Source organism: Asparagus officinalis, chromosome 3, assembly GCF_001876935.1.
Source record: "Asparagus officinalis chromosome 3, Aspof.V1, whole genome shotgun sequence".
NCBI lineage: Eukaryota > Viridiplantae > Streptophyta > Magnoliopsida > Asparagales > Asparagaceae > Asparagus > Asparagus officinalis.
Window position 1 is genome coordinate 41397759 of NC_033796.1, and position 18747 is coordinate 41416505.

Consider the following 18747-nt stretch of genomic DNA (forward strand, 5'->3'; position numbering starts at 1 on the left):
GGGGGGGGTTGACTCCCCAACAAAATCGTGATTGAAAGTTGAAATAGGATGTAAGCATCCGTTGCTGAGTATGAACACATTATTATTATTTTCAATATTGGATCAAATTAAATTAATTAACGAAACAAAAACCACGCGTTTTATTAACTGGTCAACTTTGGAGATGCAAAGACCAACACGACTCAAAGCACATACACAAACTATAGTGGCCTCAAATAAACACCAACACTTCCATTAAAAAAACACCAATACTCAACTTATACGGAAGGAATATGCACATCTTTCCTGATGCGGACATTAACATAAAAGATATGGTTCAAGTACAAAGTATGTTCATGTTACATCAAAAAAAAAGTATGTTCATGTAGAAAAAACATCATCTTTAATTAAGATATATAATAAATATTAAACCCCAATTTAATACCTTTGAGAACAACTCCCAGTGACAGTCCATTTTATTTTATATTTATATTTTATTTTATTTCACATTATTTCTTTCGCTTATTAATGTTCGAGAAGCGTTTGAAAAGCTATAGGCTGCTAACTGACAGCAATACAAACGCCTATATATTGCTCACCCATTGATTAGCTTACCTCTCACAGTACAACTCTCCTCCTCAGAAAAAAGCTAGGAGTAAGAGGGGAGTAAAGAATCATGAAGTTATCTAATTTTCTTCTCTATTTTCTGCCTTTGTTTATAATAATATCCCCATCTCATGCATCAAGAGCTACTCCCCCATCTCCTTCAACGTCCAAGATTAGAGCTGTGAATCTTGGAGGCTGGCTCGTCACTGAGGGCTGGATCAAGCCCAGCCTCTTCGATGGAATACCCAACGGGGATTTCTTGGTAAATTAAGTCCAAGAAAATTATGTTCAGTAAAATTAACAAATTGTTTTAGCCTTTAAAATGTAATGTAACTTATAATCTTGTTTCTGTTTGATTATGCTAGGATGGGACTCAGCTACAACTGAAATCAGTCACGCAAAATAAATATCTATGTGCGGAGAGTGGCGGCGGAACTATCATCGTCGCCAATCGATCATCTGCTTCTGGATGGGAGACATTCAAAGTAATTAATTTGTTATCATTTTTTTTTCCATATTTATAATGATTCTATGCATTAATATGTTTTCATATATAACTAATATGTGATGTTTTTCATTTTGTATTGTTCGTTATGACTAGTTATGGCGCATAACGGAGAACACTTTCCAATTTCGGGTTTTTAACGGTCAATTCATGGGACTCGATGGAGGAGGAACCGATGTAGTCGCAGTTTCGGACTCGTCAGATCCATCTGAGACATTTGAGATCATTAGGAATGCTAATGACTCGAGTCGGGTGCGGATCAAAGCACCAAATGGATCCTTCCTACAGGTGCTTGATTGGTCGCTGCCACTAATTAATATGTTTTTCGGTTAATTATAGTTTAATCATTATTCATGTTAGAATGTTATGTGATTATTGTGGTGATTAGGCGAAAACGGATGTACTAGTGACAGCTGATTATGGAGAGAGCACAAATTGGGGGAATGATGATCCATCTGTGTTCCTGATAAACATTGTGGGGAAAATGCAAGGGGAGTTTCAGATAACCAATGGTTATGGAACCGAGAAAGCTACACCGGTCTTGAGAGTACGTTTCTTATTTTGTTATTGTTAAATTTTATTTGCGTCTCAAGGAGCCTATAAAACTTACATGTTTTACAGTGTATAATTGGCTAAAAATAAATTAGCGGCAAAACAAGGAACTTTTTATCATATTATTAAAGGTCTAAATAAAGTTTTGAAATCGATCTTCTCGTTCAATCTTGCCCATTATCCCCTAATTACTCTTACAGTAACATCTACGAATACAATTCATACGTGTATGAGTTGGATAACAAATTATTAGTTGTGATTGTATTTTTTTGCTATTTATCTAATAGAAAGTATTGGACTTATAATTTTCATATAAAGGAAATACAAAAATAATACAGAATTAACTAGCATATGATTATTATTAAAAGAAAAGATGAAATTGTATTTCTTATCGGACTTCAACTAGTTGACCTTCTATGATCTCAACTTTTGACGAAACTTAGTGGTCAACTTAAAATGATGTGATTTTGTTAAAATTGACCTTCTATGATCTCAACTTTTGACGAAACTTAGTGGTCAACTTAAAATGATGTGATTTTGTTAAAATTGGCAAGTCAAATTTGGCTAACCTTTCGAAACTTAGTGGTCAACTTAAAATGATGTGATTTTGTTAAAATTGGCAAGTCAAATTTGGCTAACCTTTGACATTGGTGTTGCCTTGAATAGTCAACTCTACAAAATGTGTTGAATAGTCAACTTTACATTGATACAGGAGCATTGGAACAGCTTCATAGTGGAAGAAGACTTTAACTTTATATCTCAGAATGGGTTGAATGCAGTGAGGATCCCAGTTGGATGGTGGACCGCCATTAATCCTACTCCATGGCCCTTTGTTGAGGGTTCATTGCAAATTTTGGACCGCGCCTTCTCATGGGCAGAGTAAGTATATTAGTCTCTAAAGGTTTTCTTCCTCTCTCTTTTTACACTCACCATATATAGATTATATAGTAAGGAGCATATGTGCAAGATTTACGTTAAGAGTAAAGGGTTGAAACTCTCAACTTTCATTAAAACCCTGGTGCAAAGGAGGGGACTTTAAAATGGAATCAGAAGAATTCAATTTCAAATTCAGTTGAACACATTTTGGTTTTTCTAAAATACTAGTTTGCGGTCCGTGCAAAGCACGGTATTTTTTTTTGCTACAGTAATCCCGTTTTTTAATATGGGACGATTTGAATTTTTGAAAGTGCTACAGTATCCCGTTCTGCTACAGTACCTTTTAAATGCTACAGTATACCCGTGTGCCACAGTACTATTTTTAACTAATTATCAGCTGCAGTAATAATGCCACAGTAAATGCTACTGTAGCATTTACTGTAGCATGAACAGTGAATCTCTGATCCTCCTATTTGTATAAAGGAATAGATATCATTGCATAAAATAACTCAGATTTAAACTCATGAAAAAAAAATGTTAACCTACATAAGCATGTTAGAACATAAAATTATAATCCTCAAACTTTTACATTTGCTTATGAGAAGAAAAAAAAATGAAATATTGCTTTATGGTCCCTAGATTTTAACATTATTTAAAAAATAAACATGTAACATTTATGGGAGCATGTTTAAAAGATTGCAAACATTTAGAGAATTTTGTGGCACGACCAAAGTTGTTAGTGTTAAATGACATTTTTAAACTTCAAGGGGGTTCTCAAAATGGGATAAGATATGGGGGGTTATATGAAATTTATACTAAGTTATTTTTTTTTAAATTGACCTCTATATTCATGCAATTTGCAGAAAATATGACCTCAAAGTCATCATCGATCTCCACGCTGCTCCAGGATCACAAAATGGGTATGAACACAGTGCATCAAGAGACGGCTCACAAGAATGGGGCACTAACGATACGATAGCTCAAACTATCACAGTGATAGATTTCCTCACCAACAGGTAACCGTTAATTCATTAATCCCACACTAGATAAGATTAATTGAGATGCATTATATGTCGTATGATGTTTAAACTTACTATTCCTCTAGCCTTATTTGTTTAGATAGACTCTTTTGAGCAATGGCAAATCTAGAAAATTTTAATTTTGGAGACAGATAACAAGTATTCATTTACTAAAAAAGAAGAATATAATATTATAAAACTATAGTACCCAATGAGAAGGCACTTGGTATACTTTATTCGCTTCGGTGAGCCTATTTGACTTTGATCGCTGAAAAGTTAAACGAGTTTTTACTCTCTAATGAGCTAATTTAATTGGCTACTAACTTATTTTAGTATTTCCAGATAGGTTAGGATGGAATTTTTGAAATTTATGGGAGGGACAGACTTTAAATGCTACAAGGCATATATGTGATTCTTAAAATTTCCCCGAGTGTAATTGGACCCCTAGATGAAATTATAAATTTATAATCTGCCACTGTTATTGAGTGATTTTTTTTTTCTTCTTGACTCTTTTACCCTTAGAGGTCGACTCTGTGGGTAAACAAGTCAAAAAATTTCACTCAAGAGAGTCTATTTGCAAAGACAAAACTTAGAGGGCTAGTAAGCTCAAAACAGGGGGTCTATATGCAATTAACTATACCAGATGTCTATGTTGGACTTATTATGGGCATTACAATTGCTATTTACATTTTTTTAGGTACGCAAAGAGCCCCAGTTTTCTAGCAATGGAGCTACTCAACGAGCCTCGAGCACCCGGAGCCACGTTAGATACCTTGAAGAAATACTACCAAGATGCGTATAATACGGTTCGCAAGTACACAATCGATGCGTACGTGATCATGTGCAATCGCCTCTCTGCGAGCCCAACGGAGTTGCTTCAATTTGCTAGCGGCTTACAGGGCTCCGTAGTTGACGTGCATTATTATAATCTCTATACGAGCAATTTCAATGGACTTAATGTTCAACAAAACATCGATTATTTGAACAACAATCGTTCTGCAGAATTAAGCACAGTTGATTCATCCAACGGCAGCCCTCTCGTTTTAGTTGGTATGTACAAAAATTCAAATTGTTTAATGTGTTAATTAGTAAGTGCAAATAGACCTCTCGTAGTATTGTTGTTTTGAGCTTACTGCCGAGCTTATAATTTTAGCTTAGCTAGCAGATAGACCATTTGAGTTCAATGTCTGATTTTTTTTTTAATCTTGGGTGAACTTTTGATTGATATTACCATTGAGTTAAATGATATATATCGAGTCTATATATCTAAGGGTAAATAGTCAAAAGTTGACCATGAGGATCTTTGGATCTACCTTCTAAAATGAAACTACATGAGTAGCAACTTCAAAAATGATGTCTCATAGTCTATGTGCAACTAACCCTTGTTTAGTTTGGATCAATGATAATAATATGAAGTTTGATTACTATATTGCTTTGTGATTTTAGGTGAATGGGTGGCAGAGTGGGAAGTGAACGATGCGACGAAGGAGGATTATCAGAGATTTGCAGCAGCGGAGTTGAATGTATTTGGGCGGGCTAGTTTTGGATGGGCTTATTGGACCCTAAAGAATGTACAGAATCATTGGAGCTTAGAGTGGATGATTACTAATGGATACATTAAAATCACTTCATAGACAACATTTGGATGGGTAGAATTGATGGTTAATAGGACTAACCATGGATAAAATGGGTTTATGTAATCTTCATGAATAAATACAATATTCTAATTGCAATAAATTTCCGTTTACTTAGAATTAATGATATTAAATATATTATATTAAAAGGAGGAAGTTGAACTGTGTAGATTGGGAAGAAAAGTGATCTCAGTCAAACTCTATAAAGATTGTACTATTTTAAAGCACTAGCAATAAGATAGTGTGGTATTAGATAACCTGGTGTTTGGGTCAAAAGTTAATGTTTTCATTGCCTTGAATCTATTATAACTTTGGTCGTTATAATAAACTCAAATAAACGAGAAAAGTAGATCTTTTTATAAGATCGACATATACAATAAAAATGTAAAATAGTATAACTCTTGTCAAACAGTGTAACGGACGTTTATCACCCGCTGCTTGCGTGGGAACTTCGCCTGTGCCGGTGACGTTAATATCCGTGGACCGTCGCGGATCAGATCCGGTTGACAGATTAAGTTAATCAAAGCTCTTACTTCATGAAGGAAGTAATCGCTGCAGCGGTAATCCCGACCAAGCGAGATTACAGCTCTTCTCGAGATTAAGACTAAGCTTAAATCCTGAAGAATACGGGACGGGTTTCATATCTCTCGAACTCTACTTTTTATGCACAGGAATTCGCTAAGATCTGCCAACCCTCGATGTAAATTCGTGGCTCCACTTTTCAATTCGACAGCGTTTCGCCCTCTTGATCTCTGCCCCTGTGAAATGAGCCCCTAGGCCTGTATTTATAGGCTTCGGTTGGGGGGTATTTGGATAAGAATGAGTGATTTGACCTTATCTTTAGTTAATAACGGTCTAACTATATTTGTGGATGATATCAAGTCAGTTGGGAACCCCTGGAATGGATAAATCTTACGAAAACCGCTTAAAAATCGTCGAAAACGAGTTTGGGAATAAAATCTGCGCGACGGGCACTGGTGACCCGCGGGGGGCGCGGGTCTGCGCGGGCTGGACCCACCTCACACGAGGTGCGCGGCGTTGGTTCGGTACTTGGGCATTCGTTCCGTCTTTTCGTTTTGTGTATTCGGTCGTCTTGTTAACCTGTACGCTTCGCTAACTTGCTTCATGCACACGTTAGCTTCTTTACAGATATCGGAGCTGACCGACGAGGAGGGTAATATATATATATATATATAATATATATTATATATATATATATATAATATATATATGCCCCTCCTCGTCCAGATCCCCTCACTCGAGTTCCCCCTTCACGCCGCCATCCACGATCCCTCGACCAGATCTACTCCACCCCCTACTCTCCTCCGCTTGCAATCACCATCGGACTCGCGCTCCCGCCTCTCTTGCGCTCGCCTCCGAACCCCTTCACCTCGAGTTCCCCTTCACGCCGAGCTCAACCCTAAGCCGGCACCATCCACGATCTCTCGAGTTCATCTCAACGCGCCCCTCGACTAGACTCAGCGTCCCCCCTTGCCGCCCTCCCTTGCCCATGATTTCTCACTTTGTCGCCGCCGCTCCCTGAATCCTCGCTCGCGAAATTCACCACTTCCCAGCTCCCATAAATTGAGTTCATCGTATGTGTTTCATGTATTTCTAATGTAATAGTTCATTTTTTTATTAATGTCATTTTCAATATCATAATTATTTTTTCAGATGGATGCAATTATGTGTTTTTTGAATCGTGTGTACATTAAGCTTGCGAGTTGATAATGTGATTATATGGATTAAACATGTGTTTCGGTATAATGTGATAGTTTGAGCCAAAGTTATGTACGTATGGATGCAATTAGGTGTTCTTTGAACTGTGTGTACATTAAGTTTGTGAGTTGATAATGTGGTTGTATGGATTAATCATGTGTTTCAGTATAATGTGATAATTTGAACTAAACTTGAATAAGAATTTACAAAAAAAAAATTACAGAATCGCGTTATCATTGGTGGGACCACCCCCAGCATTATTGTTTTTAGTGGGAACACTCCCTGCGTTCTGGTCAACGGGAGGGTCATCAGCAATGATATATTCATCCACGTCTGAATCGCTAATTGCTTGGCTAACATTGTTGCGACGACCGGATTCACCTAGCTGATTCGACAAGGCTCGGATCTGTTGGTCATGCTCTTCCCTCATCCGCAACATAGCCATTTCCATTTCGAATTTAAATGCTTGCTTCTGCTTGGCTAGAGCATCCTCAACCATTTTAGTTGCTTCTTCGGTGTTAATCATAAACACTTCGCAGGATTGCCCTGGGCTAGATACCGTATTGTCAGAAGCGACTGCAGAGTTAGCATCCGATGCTTCATCGTCCGAGGATAACCCTCTCTGTATTCTTTGGTAGTCCCTGCGTCTAGTGGTCCCTGATCGCAACCGGGTTAGACGATGAGATATAAGTGGGTCAGAGCTAGAAGGTCGAATTGACTTTCCCTTATCAGCCATATTTATTGTGACTTCCGGGAGTTCGTCACCTTGAACAATCGATCGCTTTTTACGGAGACGCTTTGGTTTGGACTTAGTCATTCCGTTAGAGATCCTCTCGGATACCGAGACCCTCTGCGGAGCGGTCTTGGGGCAACTGCACGCTGATAATACTGCCCTGATTAGTTCGGCGCACGAGCAGTGAGATTTGGTTTCTCGGGCATATCTCTTCCGAGACTCGTTCATACCCTCAGCCCGATAGTACAACTCATCGGTCAGATGACCAGAGAAACCTATCGTGTGTTGACATGACTCCCCTGGTATAATGTTGTCATCGTCAGATGAATACGTTTCTTTCAGGGGATTTGCCGCTTTATTAGCATTCTTAAGAGTCACGTGTTTAGAACTACGCTTTTGGGAGCGCAGGATCTCAACAGGCTCTTGGTTTTGGATACACACCCCCAAGCGGGTGGAAATTGGAGTTTTCCCTTTATGAGAAGGCTTGAAATTGGTGTGAGGGCATGTGCGACCCCCAGCTCGACAAGTCGCTCAGGGTTCAGTCACCGGACCCAAGCGTTCTTCGATCAGAACTTTGCCTCGATCCTCGTGCAAAGGACCCAGGCGATCGACTATCCTCACCTTGAATCGGGACAAATCCACGCTGTCACGGTGCCCCACCGGAGGTACGGAACTCGAAGGGATCGACGAAACATGTGCATAACGTCTTCTGTTTTTACCCTGGCGCGGGTCAGACTTGAGTGACCCGCGGGTTAGAGGGTCGGATCCAGGTGACCCGCAAAGTGGAGGGTCGGATTTGGGTGACCCGCAAAGTGGAGGGTCGGACCCAAGTGACCCGCAATTTGGAGGGTCGGATTTGGGCGACCTGCAGATTGGCCGGTCGGATTTGAGTGACCTGCAGATTGGCGGGGCGGATTTGAGTGACCCACGATTCGGCGGGTCGGATTTAAGTGACCCGCAGACCGGCGGGTCGGATTTGAGTGACCCGCATTTTTCGATCTTTTCGGCCGCCGTCTTGGACTTTGGCCTCCAAAAGTGACCCGCGATTCTCGATCTTTTCGGCCGCCGTTTTGGATTTTGGCCTCCAAGTTTGATGCAGTCTTGGTTGTTTCTTAGCTATGTCCTTCTTCTGCATCTTTTGTGCTTTTTGCACAAGAATTCGCGTGCGCGCAAGCGCGCAGCGCTTTTGAATTCGCTCCTCCAGAGTTGAACGGATCTTTTTGATTTGGATCCATTCATTTGCTATTGGTTTGGAGGGGAGGACATCTGTCCGCTGTTGGGGCGCTTGACGTTGCCTAATTTTCAGATCCGCCTCGTAACGGATCCCGTCAATTGACTCCAAAGCCCCAACGAGTTGGCGTGCAAGGCGTTGGCGCTGCCTTTGGCGAGCTCTCTTCGATAGAGTGGGCGCGCCTTCTGTACTCAACCCCTTGATTGAGGAGGAGTTCAGGTCTGCAGATCCAGACTCGTCGGAGGACAGAAGGGCGTTGCAAGGTTCAGCTACCGCAGCAACGGGGGCGTTGATCTTCCTTTGCTTGCGAGAGGCAGAGGATCTGGAGGAGGAGGACGACAGATACTCCTCGAACTTCAGTTGGTCGAACTCGTATTCGACCACTTCTTCAACCGGGATATAGATCCGAGGTTGCGACATGACAGCTCCGGCAGCGAAGCTGCAGTCTCCCACTGTGGTCGCCAGTTTGTTTGCGTCGAAAATTGATGTATTCATTGCGGTATTCATTACAACTTCAATCGTTACAATGAAAACAAAAAAAGATTGTCTTTTTATAAGACTTTTACACAATGAAAACAAAAGTTTACAACTCTCGTCAAAACAAACGCAGAGATCGTTTATCGGTCTTCTGCTTGCGTGGGATCTTTGCCTGTGCCGGGGTTTATCCGTGGACCGCCTTAGATCTGGATCCGGTTGATGGAAAATTCGGCAGAGATTCGCCTTCGCCGAGGAAGTATTTAATTTGAAGTGCTGAAATCGACCAAGCGAAATCAGGGCTCTTCTCGAGATTAAGAACAAGCCTAATCTCAAGGGACGGACGGACGAGGTTCAGATCCTTCGAATAGCTCCTTCTTTATGCTGAAGTTCGCCGGGATCTGATTTGCCTTCGCTAAAATTCGTGCTCCTTGACTCCTCAATCCAGCAGCACATCCACGTCTTGATAATAACTCTGCCCTTGAGAAATGAACACCCGAGCTCGTATTTATAAGCTTCGGAAGTGGTTATTTGGATGAGAACAAGTGATTTGGCTCTATCTTCAGTTAATAACTGATTAACCACGTTTGGGGATGATATCTAGGCAGTTATGAACCTCTGGAACAGAAGAAACCGATCGAAACAGCCTAAAAATGCGTTTTGGAGGTTACAGGCAGTTCTGGACGCGAGACGGACCGATGTGACCCGCGTGGGCGCGGGTCGGACTGATCCGACCCGCCGCCGCGCGGGTCGGACTGATCCGACCCGCCGCTGCGCGGGTCAGTTTGAGATATCTTTCCGCCCCGCCGCTGCGCGGGTCAGTTTGAAACATCTTCGGTATTTTGGGCTTAACTCTTTCGTACGACCTCCGATTAAGCTGATTCAAAATGCGTTGGAAAGCTGACGAAGAGATCTACAACTTTCATGTTTTAAGATTTTTCAGATTCAAATCTTAGCATAGTCAAAACTTTACTTCTTTGTACGATCAGATCACTGTAGCGCGTCCGACCCGCGGTTACTATAGCACACCATCCGACCCGCGGTTACTGTGGCACCCCCAGTCAGACCCGTGGTACTGTAGCACACCATCCAACCTATGGTTACTGTAGCACCCCAGTCAGACCCGTGATATGCACAGTAACTTGGGTCACCGGTTTTGTTTGCCTCCTCAGGCTTGACGGCTTCTGGAAACTTAATCCGCCCACTCTTGAGCAGAGTGTCGAGGGTCGCCACTACCTGGTCTTCTTTGAAATCATATTGTCGCTGGGGGCGTGGTTCAAATTGCCTAGTTTTCGGCTTTTGAACGAACTTTGGCGCCGCAGTAGAGTCTACGGCCATAGCCTCTTTCCCCTTTGATCGAGGAGGGTTCTTTGGCGCCGCTGGCTCCGTAGCTCCCTTCTTGGACTGCGGCTCTTCAGCCTCTAGCCTCTTGATCATATTTTCAACTTGTTCGCCTTGGCGAACAAGCTCTTTCCAAGTCCGGGTTTCCACTGCCCCTATCTTGGACAAGATATGGATCGACAGGTTGTTGCGACACATCTCGATCAATGTCGCCTCGGAAACTTGGTCCCGACAGTGGACTGACCGATTCCAAAATCTCTTCACGAAGTCGTTGACTGACTCCGACTTCCGCTGCTTCTCAGCAAGGAGAGTGGCCATTGACACTTCGGTGTCGTCGTCGAAGAAGCGGGCGAGGAAGAGTTTCTCAACGTCGGCCCATGCTTTGATGGAGCCGGGTTCCAGTTTGCGGAACCATTCAAAGGCCACCCCCTTGAGGGTACCTATGAACAGTCGAGTGAGAATGGCGTTATTCCCGGTTAGGAATCCAGTTTGCGCCATGAAGTAGTAGATGTGCTGCGAAGGTGACCCTTTGCCATCAAACTGTAACAAGCTGATGGGCTTGAACTTCGCTGGGTATGGGACCGTGTCTCATTCTGTAGGGTAGGGACGTACCACCCCCAGCTTGTTCATATTTTGCTGAAGCTTCAGAGCGTTTAGTTGGTCCTGGAACTCGTCGAATCTTTTGTCACGGGTGCTATCCCCAGTGTGTGACGTTCCTATCGACGTTTTGGAGGAGTAATCAGAATGCTGATTATCCTCCGTTTCATCCACTGGACGGTGAGGTGGTACCCACTCCTTATCCCTAGTTTGTCGGGGCAAGGGACGTTGGGTCCTTTTCTTCTTCTTGTTGTTCAGCAATTGCTCCATCATCTCTCTTAGAGAGTTGATGGTCGCCTGCTGCTCCTCCAGTTTCTGGGCCATTGTTTGCTCGGAGTTGAGCTCGGTCATGTGCGCCCTCGCCTGCGCATCTTGACTTGAGCGCGAGGTCTGAGATGTGGCTGCGGCCGAATGAACCTCGTCTTCTCCGTAGGAGGACTTGAGCGCGAGGTCTGAGATGTGGCTGCGGCCGAATGAACCTCGTCTTCTCCGTAGGAGGGAGGTGCTAGGGTGGAATAGTCAAACCCAATACTCGCCCCTCTGCGACTACGTGTTCGCTGGAATATGCCGTCTTGCCGGCGTCGAGCGAACCGGGTGTTAGGTCTCAGGACGGAGTCCGAGTCTGGCGAGTCTGAGAGTACCGCCTTCCCCTTATCCGTCATGTTGACTGTGGCGGACGCGAGCTCTAGGTCGTCGGCAGCGCGCCTTCCTTGGTGACGGTGCCTTTGGCGGGAAGGCCTTGGTCGAAAGGTTTCGCCGTTCCGACGCATTGACAGTCGGCGAGGACTGTGTGGATGAGTCTCTCGCAATAGCACTGGGGATTCGCCTCGTGGATAGTGCGTTTGCGAGTTAAGTATTCTCTGAGGTCTTCTACGGGTGGTTGGTGACAACCCCCGGCCTCAGAAGAGTCGCTCGGGTGAGCGGATGAGAGATTTTTGGGCGCGCTCTCTGGTGCGTGTTGGGTGGGACGCCTTGGTGTTGGAGTTAGGCAATCTCGCCTTGACTGGCGAGTCTTCGCGTTAGGGCGAACTCCAGTGCGTAGGCGGGTCTCAACCCTACGTTTGGAAGAACGGGTTCGGGAAGAACCGCCCACTTCCTTTCCTTTACGTTTATCCGCCAAATGGTTATGGCGAGGCTCGCCAGCCTTCGAAGATTCGCCTACTCGGGTAGGCTCACTTGCTGAGAGTGAGTTATTCGCATCAGGGATATGACCTAAGAAGCGAAGTCTTCCCGAGCGGGCGGCTCTGCCTTCTTCGGTTGGCGCTCCTGATTTGGAGGGCCTTCCGAGATCGGGCAGTTTGCCTTCTCGTCTAGTGTTTCTCGGGCCTGTATGATGGTTCAGGCCATTATGAGAAGCGGAGGCTTGGACCTCCTGTCTGACGAGTGTTTGCCATCGCCGTTGGTTAGCTCTCCCAGTGAGGAGAGCGTCGCCGCGGGTTGCGGCAGTGCAGTCTGTGCCGGAGTGAACCGGCGTTCCCTTTGGGATAGGTGTCTGTAGGGATCGCTTGGCGACCCATTTGGCAGACATCTGCCCCTTGCGCTCGATCTCTGGGTTGGCCCTGATCGATTGCGAGGGAGTGGGTTCCTCCGATGAATCAGGTGCGGAGGCTTTGACCGTCTGAGGTCGGCCTCGGCGCACGACTCTGTGACGTTTGCGGGACGCATCGCCACCAGAGGAGGAGGAGGACAAGTACTCTTCGTACTTGGCCTGGTCAAACTCTATTTCTAGGGACTCCACTGTCGTCCCGACAACAACCTCATCAAACTGAGACACCACCATTTCGTTCGACGAAACAGCTTCTCCCACTGTGGTCGCCATCTTCTGTAGGGTGAAAATTTGATTTCCCGAAAAAGGGAGCTTCGTTTGTATTTATAAGAAAGCTTATTACAAACTAACAAATCAAATGTTTACAACAGAAGCAGAGGGAAGGCCCTCTTTGTTTGTGCGGGATCTTTAGGTGGCTATAGGACGCTTCGCTCGATGCTCGTGTCGAGTTCGCTTCCCTTTGACCGTTTGAACAAGGTTGCTGGGGAGCTTCAGTACGCAGTAGAAGCTCGGGGCAATAGAGTTCGAGTCTGCTTGGTTCGCCGGCGATCGGAGCTCGGAACTAGGCAGAGGCGCTGCAATGCAAAGATTATGCAGAGAGCTTATGGTTCAATCAGCTGATCTTTACTATGAACGGATTGCTCAATAGCTAGAACAGTTGAGTCTCTTCTTCTTGACTTGGAAGAAAAGTTGAAATGGGTTTGAACCCCTTCTTCGTGGCTAGAAGAAGTCCTTAAGTAACGGAGAGACAGCGTGGTTGCTCCTTGAATTATGGGATGTGACCATATCTTCTTCAGAGACGTCTAGCTGCTCCTCGATACCATGAATGGTCATTCGAGGGATTATGCTTTATGTCGCATCACCTAAAATGAGAAGGCCTATCCTTGTATATGAGGCAACGGGCGCCCGCTATTCGAGTGGACTTGACCAGCATTAATGAACTGCATTTATGAGTTCACAGGTTGATGGGGTGTTCTGTCTGATCATTCATGCTGTGCGCGACCGTCCGGTGTGCTTTGAGCACGGTGTCTTCTCTTTTCCGGTCAGGAGAGGTGGCGAAGTAGGTGTACAGTACTCGAGTGGACCTGGCCAACTTGCCGAGTGCCGGCGGATCCAGTTCCTGACTCAGACAACTGAGGTGAGCCGCATTTATGAATGCTCAGGTCGACTCGACACCTGTCCATTCCTTCGTGCTGTGCGTACTGTGAGCGGCCGTTTGACGGTCTTGGGGTACTGTGCTCTCTTCCTTCGGGTCGAGAGGGATGGGAAGGCCCATCTCAGCACGTGGGGCAGCGGATATCCAACTGTACTGATGGTCTTAAGGTTTGTGGGCGGATTCGACTTCGGACTCGGGCAGGCGAGTTGGGCTGAAGGCGAATTTCCACTATTCTAATCGATCTTAACTCGTGTAGGCGAGCCGATTGTTAGGCTCACCTGGACTTGAGTACATTTGACGTCTACGCGGTTTAGGCCCACGCTAGAGAACTGAACGTGTGAGTTCTTCTTGTAGGCGCATTTCCTGTAAACCCATAGAGGTATTTTTTACCGTCTACAGGAAGTTCCCGAAAGAATGCTACATGTAATTTTCTTAAGGATAACCCAATCATTATGAACAAAGTGATAAACACTAAACTCCCACTGTGATTTCCGAACACTCTTTTGTTGAGACAAAATTCGATCACTTTGTTGGATTAATTTTCCCTCACAAAACTCACATTGGTGTTTGACAACTCACAGTCTTCCACCACAAAACCTCCCACCTGGTCAAACATTTCTACAGTTAGGACCACAATCAAAATCTCCTCTCGATTCCTTTCATGAACGAGAGGTCCACTTTCAAATTAAGCGATCAAACATTCCTACAGTTAGGTCGTCTCAAACCTCCTATTTGGTTAAACCTTCCTATAGTTAGAGCCAAAACCACAATTCACTCTCCATAAACGAGAAACCCACATTTAGTTCGGTAATCAAACCTTCCGACAGTTAGGGTAATCTGAATCTTTTTGATTCTCAGAGTGGAGATCCCACTCTTAGTTTCGCCTCGCGGATTCTCAAAGTGGAGATCCCACTTTGAGTTTCTGGTATAACTGGAGATAGAATATAAAATTTTTCCTCTCCGGTGTCGGGTTCGTCTTTGCCCCAAGAGAAGACACCATCTTTTCAACTCTCATAATCCGTGCCTCGTACGTATGAAGAATTTTATCCCGAATACTAAGTAGGGATAAGTCAGCGCCTAACACGTATTGCAGGTTTAGTCTTTCACCGATTGAAGAAGACACCAGAATCCAAATCTGGGGAATTTTATCCTGAATCCTAAGTAGAGATAAGTCAGCGCCTAACACGCGTTGCCAGTTAGTTCTTGACCGTAAAAAGAACAAAAGCCCACATATTCGACATTATGGCAGGCCGTTATTAATAACATCAAAATCCGCACCTTACACGCGCGGGGAACTTTATCTCGACTCCTAAATAGAGATAAGCCAACGCCTAACACGCCTTTCCGGTTAGTTCTTGACCGTAAAAAGAATAAAAGCTCACATATTCGATATTGTGGCACGCTGTTATTAATAACACTAAAATCTGCGCCTTACACGCGTGCGAAACTTTATCTCGGCTCCTAAATAGAGATAAGCCAACGCCTAACACGTGTTGCCGGTTAGTCTTTGGCCATGAAAAAGACAAAAGCCCACATATTCGATATTATGACAGGTTGTTATTAATAACACCACACTCCGTGCCTTACATGCACGGAGAATTTTATCCCGAATCCTAAGTAGGGATAAGTCAACGCCTAACACGCGTTGCCGGTTTAGTCTTTCACCGATTAAAGAAGACACCAGAATCCGAGTCTGGGGAATTTTATTCCGAAGCCTAAGTAGGGATAAGTCAGCACCTAACACGCATTTCCGGGTAGTCTATTCCCATAAGAAAAACAAAATTTACGTATTCAATATCGTAGTACTAAGAGAGTTAACTCTCTTAGCACAACGTCACATACGGAACGGACTTAAACAATCCGTATGCAAGCCCGATTCAAACGGTAATCGGTAAAGGCACGTCAAATCCGTTGAAGGCTGAGGATTTGTTAAAAATCTTAAGTCTACGTCTGATACACATCGCTGTTTAGTCTTTTTATAGGAGAAAGACGAAGTCTACGTATTCAATATCGTAGCACTAAAAAAGTTAACTCTTTTAGCACAACGTTACTTGCAGAACAGATTTAAACAATCTGCATACTAGCCCGACTCAAACGGTAGTAGATAAAGGCTAATCAAACCCGTTGATGGCTGAGGGTTTGCCAAAAATCCTAGAGTCTACGCCTAACACGCGTCGCCGTTTAGTCTTTTCACGTGAGAAAGACGAAGTCTATGTATTCAATATCATAGCACTAAGAGAGTTAACTCTCTTAGCACAATGTTACGTGCAGAACGGACTTAAACAATTTGCACGCTAGCCCGACTCAAACGGTAGTCGGTAAAGGCATGTCAAATCCGTTGATGGCTGAGGATTTGCCAAAAATCCTGAGTCTGCATCTGATGCATGAGGCCGGGTAGTCTATTCCCGTGAGAAAGACAAAGTCTACGTATTCAATATCGTAGCACTAAAAGAGTTAACTCTTTTAGCACAACGTTACTTGCAGAACAGATTTAAACAATATGCATACTAGCCCCACTTAAACGGTAGTCCGTAAAGGCTAATCAAACCCGTTGATGGCTGTGGGTTTGCCAAAAATCCTATAAATGTGAGAGTCATTGACGCACCAGCCCCATTAGTTGGTCTCGTGACTTGAGCATCCAACAATTTCAGAATAAGAGCCCTACATGCAGATGAATCATCTTTAACAGTTGGTCCTGCAGCCCTAACATTTGGGACCGCCACGCTCCAATGCCTTAAGAGCTTAAACTGTGTAGAGTCCAGCAAACGTATGAGTATAAACTGTGTTAACGCTGGTCAACGCGTTATAGCAAAGGTTAACGCCGGTCAACGTGCTACAGTAAAGATCGATGCAGGTCAACGCATTAGCAATTTCGTTAAAATAAAGCAAAGGATGATTCCAGGGAGTTCAATCGCATTCAGATATGAACTTCTGACGAAGATGATCAGGTCAACGTCAACTCAAAGACACAAGCTAAGTTCAAAAAACTTACGTATCAACTTCAGTTTAAGATTTCGACAATGGTCAGACGATAAACGCAGTACCGGAAGAACTTCATCTATTCGACAAAATACTGAATAGACTGAACGTTAAAGAAGTCAATAATTGAGGCAATTCATAGGTCCTTTTATGTGATCTCCTCAACGAAATACTGAAGAGATTGAAGGCAGTGCCTGTCTTATCCAAAGCATTCCGGACTTTTTTTATAAAAGAATGAGTCTGAAATACTTTGGAGGGGGTATCTGTAGGCGTCAAAAATTACCTATAGGTCCCCGCACGTAGCTCGAGACGGAGAGGAGATGATGAACGTCTCTATTCGAGTCACAGAAGCTCATTTGACGATGACGAACACATGAAGTGAGTCGACGGATCATGCGAAGCAACGGAATTTCGGAATAATCGAAACACGAATGAATCGGGAGCTGCACGTCGCTTATGAAAGATGAAGCACCCCTCATGTACCATTTACTCCAGCAAACGTACGAGTATAAACTACGTTAACGGTGAACGATCCGAAACCCTAGGTCAACGCCGGTCAATGCGTAACCCTAGGTCAACGGCAGTCAACGCGTTGCGATGAAAAGTTAACGTCGTGCGATCCGAAACCCTAGGTCAACGCCGGTCAACGTGTAACCCTAGGTCAATGACAGTCAACGCGTTATGATAAAAAGTCAACGCTGGGCTATCCGAAACCTTAAGTGGTCAACGCTGGTCAACGCGTAACCCTAGGTCAACGACAGTCAACGCGTTGTGATGAAAAAGTCAACGTCGGGTGATCCGAAACTCTAGGTTAACGCCGGTCAATGCGTAACCCTAGGTCAACGTCAGTCAATACGTTATGATGATAAGTTAAAGCCGGGCAATCCAAAACCTTAGGCCAACGTTGGGCGATCCGAAACCTTAGATTAACACCGGTCAACGCGTAACCCTAGGTCAACGCCAGTCAACGCGTTGCGATGAAGATCAACGCAAGTCAATATATATCGTGATGGAGATGGTCAGTTCAAAGTTAACTTGATGATACGAGCCAAAATCAATTTACCGGTTTTGATTCAAGATTTTGACGACGGCAAGACGATAAACGCAGCGTCGGGAGAACTTTAGCTATTCGTTAAAATATCGAATAGATTGAAAATCGAAGGAGTCAAGAATCAAAGCTAACTACAGGTCCTTTTACACCGACTGAAGGTTGGACCGATCATATCCAAAGTATTTCAGGCTCATCTATAAAAGAAACGAGACTGAAACACTTTGGAGGGGGTATCTGTAGGTGTCAAAAATTACCTAGGCTCATCTATAAAAGAAACGAGACTGAAACACTTTGGAGGGGGTATCTGTAGGTGTCAAAAATTACCAATAGGTCCTCGCACGCGGCTCGAGATGGAGAGGAGACGATGAACATCGTTATTCAAGTCACAGAAGCTCATTTGATAATGACGAATGCATGAAGTGAGTCGACGGACCATGCGAAGCAACAGAATTTCAGAATAATCGAAACACGAATGAATTGGGAGCTACACGTCGCTTACGAAAGACGAAGTGCCCCTCATGTCACATTTACTCCATACATAATTCAATCATGAGAGCTTGTAGATCTCCTCATCGGCTTTCCGACGCATTGTGGATCGCGTGATTTCGATTTCGGATGATGAAAATACGGCGAAAACGGACGAAACGTGCGAGACCAAGCCCTGAGCTAAACCGAGACACCAATCGGTGTCTCGGCTTGGACGAGACACCCAGTGTCTTGGCCAAGCTGAGACACTCTCAAGTGTCTCG

General features: G+C 44.1%; 1 protein-coding gene across 1 annotated transcript; it reads left to right on the top strand.

Annotated features, from left to right (window-relative positions):
* LOC109833919 (probable glucan 1,3-beta-glucosidase A) lies at positions 610–5340 on the top strand. Its single transcript, XM_020401783.1, has 8 exons — positions 610–847; positions 951–1070; positions 1187–1378; positions 1479–1637; positions 2355–2521; positions 3382–3534; positions 4235–4587; positions 4984–5340. Exons 1-8 carry the CDS (start codon positions 656–658, stop codon positions 5169–5171), a joined length of 1524 nt encoding a protein of 507 aa, XP_020257372.1. The 5' UTR covers positions 610–655; the 3' UTR covers positions 5172–5340.